General features: G+C 45.6%; 1 protein-coding gene across 1 annotated transcript; it reads right to left on the bottom strand.

Moving 5' to 3' along the window:
• Positions 1 to 2,860: 2,860 nt before the first annotated feature.
• On the bottom strand, positions 2,861 to 3,588 carry DUSP21 (dual specificity phosphatase 21). The gene has a single exon (XM_032426450.1). The coding sequence runs from the start codon at positions 3,586 to 3,588 to the stop codon at positions 3,019 to 3,021; it is 570 nt and encodes a 189-aa protein (XP_032282341.1). The 3' UTR covers positions 2,861 to 3,018.
• Between the last annotated feature and the right edge of the window lie 4,840 nt (positions 3,589 to 8,428).

Here is an 8,428-nt window from a genome sequence, read left to right as displayed (position 1 = left end):
ATCAAGGGCACGGATCAAAACTTTTCTTCTTTCAATCTGCTTAGCTTTATCTCAAAAGAAATGCACAGAAACAGAGCCCAGTGTGAATATCACTTCACTCCCGGGCTGTGTGCTTTCTTAGGCAAATTCCTTAACCCCCTGGAATCTGTTTTCTCATCAGTATGTTGCAGGTGACACCCACCTTGAAGGGCTGATGTAAGGACTAGAGACAATGTAAAGTAACCTGGTCCTGCGCTTGGCATATAATAGCTTCCTAATAAATGATGCTTATTATTATTTTCACTGTAACTCATATCTTACTTTTAAACAGCTATAGTTCTTTTTTTCCAGGTGACGTGATCCTTTTCTTCTGTGTGTGTGTGTCTGTGTGAGAGTACTTTATGCATACTTGCCAAAAAACTGGCAACAACCCTGTTATGAACTGAATAGTACCCCCCCAAATCTGTTGAAGTCCTAACCCCTAGAACCTCAGAACGTGACCTTCTTTGGAAACACGGTCGTTGCAGATATAATTAGTTAAGATGCAATCATACTGGAGGAGAGTGAACTCCTTAATATGACTGGTGTCCTTATAAGAAGAGGGAAATTTGGGCCCAGACGTACCAGAAGGAAGATGGATGTGAAGACACATTAGAGAAAATGACCACGTGACCACAGCAATGCATCTACAAGCCATGGAATGCCAAGGGTTGCCAGCAACCCCCAGAAATGGGCAAGAGGCAGGGAAGGGTTTTCCCCTACAGGTTTCCGAGGGATCATGGCCCTGCTGAGACTAATTTAGGACTTCTGGCCTCCAGGACTGTGAGACAATTCATTGCTGTGTTTCCAGCCACCCAGGTTTTGGTGTTATGTTATGGCAGTTCCTAGGAAACTAATACAAACCCAAATAGCCTTCACTGGGTGAGTGTAGAAGAAACTGTGGTACATCAATACACTAGAATACAACATGCACCACTCGCACAGACGTTATGCTGAGTGAAAAAAGCCAGTCTCCGGAAGTTATATCCTGTATGATTCCATTTATGTAACATTCTATTAAAGGCAAGTCTACAGGGACAGAGAACAGCTCAGCGTTGGCCAGGGTTGGGGTGGGGCCAGAGTTTGACTACAAAGGGGAAGCATGAGGGAAAGTTTTGGAGTCACAGAACTGCTCTGTGTCCTCATTGTGGCTGTGGTTACATACACGCATAGGGCTGGGTGTCCGAAGAGAGTTAATTTTATGGTCTGTTAATTTGGTCATTAAAAAAAAAAAAAGAAAATACACACACACACACACACATGCCCAAATAAATATCTTTTTAAAAATACTTTAAAAGAAATTTCCTATCTGGGTTTATTGCCAGAAAGGCTGCTTTGTGAAGGGCTCTGCCCCACCAGCCCTTGTGTTCCGGGAGTCTGTTCTTCCATCTGTAGAAGGAGGGAATCCGTCTAGAGCAGTGGTCTTCACAGCACCCCTCTCCCCCCACCACCCCAAATTGTGTCCCTGGGCACTCCTTTTGTGGCAGTGGGGGTGGGGATGGGTTTGGAGAGAACCAGCTTTTGAAAGCCACTGGGCTCTGGACCCACGCACGTCAGTCAACGGGAATGGTTGTGCTGTTGTCTTCTATATTCTGTCTAAAATCCTCTGGATTAGAATAGCTGCTCCCAAGCCAGAGCCAGGCACCTGGGGAGTTTGTACAATCCTGGATTCCAAGGCCTGCTCTGGGGCTCACTCATTTGACCCTTTGGCAAGTTCCCCCACGGATCTCGGTGGATCCTGGGACGCAAGCTCTCATGGTCAGCAATTCTAAACAAGGCCTCGGAGGGGCAGGGTGCTGAAATTGAACTTCTTGTTCCTTGTGTGCACGCAGATTAAACACAATGAAACAACAGGAACTCCTAGAAGGCTCGAAATCTATGCCTCCTCTGAGGTAGGGTGGAAAGAACCTTAAACCCTTTGTTTCTACAGACCGGATGATTTTTTGGAAAAGCCCTTGGTAGACAACAAAGCGGCTATGCGCGGATGGGGTAAGTGCCATCATGAGGACAAATGTGCTGACCCCCAGCCAGCAGGGCCCGGGAGTATCATTAATAACAAGAGCTGCTCTCTACTCGAAGCATTAAACCATTCACGGGCTAGGGCTCACGCTGAGGAATCTCATCCCCACAACAACCCTGTGAGAATCGGGCTGTCACCGCCTTGCCTGGTGAGGAAACAGAGGCTCTGAGGCGCCCCAGGTCACAATGGGAGGAGGTGTCTGAGGCGACAGGGCTGTGTCCTCCAGCCTTCCAAGTCAAGACCCCATGAGAGGAACCCTTGAGGCCTGGTGTCAGGCCGGTTTTCTCTCTCAGCACGTGCCCCGGAGAAGGGGATTGATGCCCCTTTTCACAAAGGCTGGCAGAGGTCGCCAAGGGCACCTTGAGACCTTGCCATATAGGACAGCACTGGGAAAAAAAATCATTTTAATTTTATAAAGTGGAACGGCTTTTTTGAACACTATTTTCTGCGTAAATCCAATCTAGAAAACCAGAGCTGGGCCCCTGTGGTTGAAGGTGGGGGCAGGGGTGGCCTGAGGCTCCCCCAAGGGCTCCCAGAGCACCCCAGTGAAGGCCGCTTAGCAGAGGTTGGCACTTACTGCGAGAAGTGGTGGCGCCATGATGTCTAAGTCTCTGACTTTGGGTTGGGAAGAACCAGGTGGGATCCTGGGGGGGACTCACTCCTGCGCTATTCGGCCTGGGGCGGGGGCCCAGGATACAGGTCCATCCGAGGTGGGCACCACCTTGCCCACCCTCCTCTCTGGCCAGGCCGAGGCAGCCATGACCTGCCGCTCACGGGAGAAGAAACACCGTCACCCGGTTACACTGAATGCATTTTATTCCTTAAAGATAAAGCTTCCTAAGCTAAAAACTCCCAACAACCCTCCCTTTTTGTTGGCTCTTCTAAAAGGCATCATCTCGTTTTCTTTACCAACGAAAGTTCACCGTTCGAGTTCAGTGTTGGTGTAGGATCGTCAGCAGATGGTCACGGTCAGGTGCTGTTCACAGAGACATCATCAAACGGACCTCTTTCTCGTAGATGTCAGGGATCATGCCCACCGGGGAGTTGATCATGTGTACGGTGTTCTTGCTGAACAGCTTGAACTCATAGCGGATAAGTTGTTCCCAAAAGCCGTTGTTGGGCCGGATGATGGGGCGGCACGACTTGGTCCACGTGTAGGCGTCTAGCAGTGACATGGCGTGGTACTTCATGAGGTAGGCCAGGCAGAGCGCGGCGGAGCGGCTCACCCCGGCGGCGCAGTGCAGCAGCGTGCGGCCCTGCTTCAGCTCCACGCTGTGGATGTGGTCAGCAATCGGGTCAAAAAAGTCGTAGAGACGCGAGCTTGGAGCATCAGCCACCGGCACCTGTATGTATTGGATATCCTCAAAGAACGTGTTGACCACTTCCACCGACACGTTGATCACCGTGGTGATGTGGTTGCTGGACAGCATGAGTTTGTTGTTGGCCGCCACACCATTGCTGATGTACAGGCTGCTGGTTATCTGGGAGAGGCCGTGGACCGGGGGCTGCCGGACAGCCTGAGCCGGGAGGAGACGCGGAGGTGTTGTCATCAAGGCGGTGGGCAGTGGTCTTTCTCCGGAAAGGTTCGGGGCACCACTCCGGCGGGCGAGTTGAGGATGCAGCAGCGCTGTGAAGTCTCAGTCGAGGGTCTAGGGTACAGAAGACCAGTCCCTGGGTCACCACCCCCTCCCCGCCCCCAGGCGTCACAATCCCTGATTGCCCGGCCCACTGGTTTCCATGGCAGTGGCAAATGGCCACAGAGAGGATTTGGCCACCATGCCGGGTCCTCAGAGAAACCCCAGATCCCTTCTTATCTCTCTTCATAGCGGTTCATTTTCCAAGCCCTAATTCTTATCTGCCTGACGTTTTAAAACGTTCTATTACAAGATACCTAGTATATGCTTCAACTGTTGGATCACACTGAACACGCTATCTGTGAATGCTTCTATTTTATTAGTAGCGAAGAACAGGGCACAGACTTTTTCTACAAAGTAGCAATAACATATTTTAAGCCGGAGAACAGCATTTGGTTCATGTGATATGCTAATCTCTATAAAACTGTAGCGACATATAGGTTGGGCTGGGCTGGGTGGGCTGTCCTGATACTTCTTTGTGGATTGTAGCCTTGGAATTATACTCCTGCTTACAAAGCACATCAGAACTGATTATAAGAACACTGCTGACTCATAAATAGCCCTTTATCTATGAAGATGGCCTGTGGTGGACAGTTTTGACTAATTTAGCTGTGTCACCATCCATTTGTGCACATGGCCCAAACGATTTGTCACCCGATTCTACTTCATTACCTGGGAGACAACAGCTCAGATTATCTTGTCTACTTTCTTCAAAAAGAATGCCCACATGCTTTTGTAAACTGCAAGTTGTTTTGACTGCCACCGGTCTCTCCCTGGTAATGTTAAAAATTCTGGGACAACTCAAGGCTACCTCATAATTGGGCCAAAAATAGGTATTTAAAATGCTACCTGAGATTTGCATTTCCTCTCAGCTAAGATTTTTGTGGTGTGCTGTGACCATGAGCAAGGACAAAATAGATGCCAGCCTGTTTATGAATGGTCAAGGGAATGATAACCTCAAAAGACAATGCACTTTTCTTTTTCTTGATTGGCATAAGCAGATTAGTTTGCATCACTTAAATTGTCAGCCCCCACAAATCTATCTGGAAGAAAAGAGAGCACAAACATCAAGTAAATATGAAAACTGTCCATTGGGGATAGCTTCAAAATTGTCGAAAAGAGTTTAACCTAACATTTAAGATATGGCATTGTGAGGAGCTTTGTCAATCTATGGAATGATGTGGAACCTCCTAAAGAGTGATATTAGTCTAGTTCTTTCATATGTGTAGGCTTTGTAAACTTTAAAAATGTAGTAAAATTAACTGAAGTAATTTCATACACTATTCTCAAGGACAAGCATGACTCATATTAAAAAGATTCATTTATTTATTCTTTCAACCAATATTCTGTGATGCCCTTTCTTTCTGAGGGATGTTGGATGTCTTAAAACTCCCATTAGGAGGTTTTTCCTAGGTGGGTGAGGAGTTGATGTTTTCTCCTCCTGAGTATGGAAACAGGTCACTTTCAGACTCCCACTTGTCTCTTATTTTTTTTTAAAGATTTTATTTTTAAGTAATCTCTACACCCAACGTGGGGCTCAAACTCACGAGCCCGAGATCAAGAGTCGCATGCTCCACCAACTGAGCCAGCCAGGTGCCCCAACTTTTCCTTATTATTTAGGGACGAGACTCTATAAGGGGCTTCCCAAGGACACAATCTCTTCCTGCCACTGGGAAGAGACCCTGGATGTCAAGAACTAGTTATCGTTCAGATTTCTCAATTCAGTAGTCAAGGCCCTTTCCAATCTGATCTAAGCCTGCCCTTCAGATCTCATTCATTCATTTATTCACCAAATTTTTTAAGACTGTCTTGTGTGCCAGGCATTTTCACCCATATAAGTCTTCAGTTCTGACCAAACAAATCAAATGTTCCTGGTAAATACACAATATACATTCCTGCTTCCCCACTTTTGCTCAAACCATTCCGCTCTCTTGAGAAACTTTTCTTGCTCCTGTCTGCCCACTGAATCCTATCCAGGCCTCAAAGACTCAGCTTGATTAATTTTAAAAAAAGCATCAGCTGAGCATCCAATCGGCGTCAGGTATGGTTGTAGCCTCGTGTAGATTCAACACAACACACACAGGCCCAGCTATCAGAGAGCTTAGAGTTTGGTCAGAGAGACAGATGATCATAAAAGAGTCCAGAAGAGAGGGGGATCCATTGTTTTATGTGTGTGTGTTTGGGGACAGGAGGTTGGAGGGGGATGTCATAAAAAGCTTCACAGAAAACATGACCTGGAACAAAGCTTTTTGTTCATTTGTTGGTTTTTATTATTTATTGTTTATTCTATCCAAGTTTTTGTCTTGCAAAATTTCAAACCTACAGAAAAGCTGAGAGAACAGAACAATGAGGAGCCATTTACCCTTCACCTATAATTCCTCTATTGTTAATACCACCACGTTCTCTTTTTTCTCTCTAGATATACCAACACACGTATTTATTTGTTCCTTGTTTCTTTTTGCAGAACCATGGATTGTTAACTGCAGATATAGCAAACAACACTTTAGCGGTTCAGCGTTCAGCATGTATCTCCTTAGGGCAAATACATTCTCTTACATAACCACAAAACAATGGCCGTAGTCAGGAAATTTAACACTGATGTAACATTATTATCTAATATATAATACATACTAGAAATTCACCAATCCTCCCAATAATGTTATTTGTAACTGTTTTTTCTTTTCTTTTTTTCCACTTTGATCCGGGATGGAATCAAGGATCTCACACTGCATTCACTTGTCATGCTTCTTCAGCAACTTTTCACTTGAAACAGTTTCTGAGCCTTTGGTTTGGTGTGGCTTGGTTTGGTCTTTCCTGACATTGACATTTTTTAAGAGTCCAAGCCAGTTTTGCAGAACATCTTCCAATTTGGACATGTTTGATCGTTCCTTTGGGATTAGAGTCAGGTGAAATGGTTTTGGCAAGAATACTACCAGCATGTGTCATTCTCGGTCCATGGCTGTGGGGACATCGGATATCTGCTTGTCCCGTTGATGATGATAATTTTGACCACCTGGTTAAGGTGACATTAGCTAGCTTTCTACATTGTTCAAAAGTAACTTTCACTCTTTCTAATTAATAAGGAATATGTAGGGTAGTGTTGCAGGAAGTCATCAGGAGGACGTAACTGCTGGTTGACCTACAAGCTGGACCTGGGCAATCAGAGGCTCCTCACCTCTTTCCCTGTCCTTGGAATGTGCACTCTGCTTGCCTTCCCTGCACCAGAAGCTGCCCCCAGGACATAGCCTTGAGATAGTAATCTGGTGTTGAGACCATTGGACAGTATATATGGCTCTACCCAGTTAAGGCCTTCATATATATAAACTTGGAAGATTCTGGTGGGTGGGTGCAGAGATCTACTCATCTTGCAGCCACCGTAGATAAACTTTGGAAGATTCCTTGTTTATTAAAGCTGCCACATACTAATCTGGAGTGGTCTGCCTCTTTCTTTGGTCTCTCCTTACTCTGCGTATATGGCGGCTGGTTTGCAAACCAACAGGTGGTACTCTGAATTTGTGGGAATGTCTTTGGAATAGAGCTTGAAGGGTGAACACACGTTTTCCAGGCAGACAAGAAGAGGGGACCATTCTAGACAGAAAGGGAAGTGTCTGCAAGGACACAAAGGTATGAAATGGTGTCAGGAGGAGAGAGAACAACACCTCAGAGTTACTAGAACATACAGAGCGAGGCAGGAGAAGTGGCAGGTAGAGAGGCTGGAGGAGCCAGCAGGGGAGAATTTGTAGAGGATGGATTTGTAGAGGAGGCGGTTTGGTAGGGAGCAAGGCAGCACTTGAGGGAATGAGAGTTATCACAATAGTCTTAGGTGAGCAATGACGCATCTATTGCCAACTCTCTTCTGACTCGGAAGCTGGGTCAAATCCAAATATAGTTCACCTCCTCAAGTGTACACAGGAGGCCAGGCCACAGAAGAGAATGGAATATGGAACTTCCTCTCAGTGTCAGGAGAGTTTGGTGTTTTTGAGGGCAGACAGTGAAGGCAAGAGCCTGAGAATGGAGGTACTATGTTTACACTGAAGGGTGGTGGTGGTGAGAAAAGCTAAAGGAGTATGGCATGAGGGCACAGGAGAGCTAGTGGGTAAAATGAGCTGCATGATCTGTTGTCTGATGGACAGGTAGTATGGGTTGTCCCCAGCAGCAGGCCCTCAGGCAGAGGTGGGAGTTGGGCTCCCTGAGGCCCCCAGCACAGAGTTATTCTGTGTTTATTCCATTTCTAAGGACGAATGAGTCATTGGCACTGCCATCTTCAGCCCCGAGCCAGGCAGCTCCCTGGTGCTCGCTGCTGGGCTCAGTCTGGTCCTTGGTTTTTGGACGGTTAGGGGATATGCTGGATATGAATGTGGAAGTCTTTAAGACCCTCCAGTCCAGAATACAGGTAATAGGAGAAAATGATTATGACTTATTCATTGGGTGAAAAAAAATCCAGTTTGTAAAAAACTGGGTACTTTTTCATAAAGATGAAATATATACATATGTATGTTCATCATGGATATGTATCATATGTATATTGAATACCATTTATGAAATCTATTTGTGGAAATATTAGGTATCTAAAGCAATCCTGGGTATATAGTAAGAATTCAATAAATATCAGATATTCTTTAGTATTATATTTGAGTGGGGGAGGTGTGATTATTCTCTTTTTCTTAGCTTGTCTATATTCTTCAAGTTTCCTAAAATAATCTGTGTTCTTTTTATAATTAGGAGAAAAAAAGAATCAAAATGTATTTTTTTAAAG

The sequence above is a fragment of the Phoca vitulina genome, unplaced genomic scaffold (assembly GCF_004348235.1).
Source record: "Phoca vitulina isolate PV1807 unplaced genomic scaffold, GSC_HSeal_1.0 scaffold35, whole genome shotgun sequence".
Taxonomy (NCBI): Eukaryota; Metazoa; Chordata; class Mammalia; order Carnivora; family Phocidae; genus Phoca; species Phoca vitulina.
Note: the sequence above shows the minus strand (reverse complement) of the source record. Positions and strands in the feature narration are given on the sequence as shown.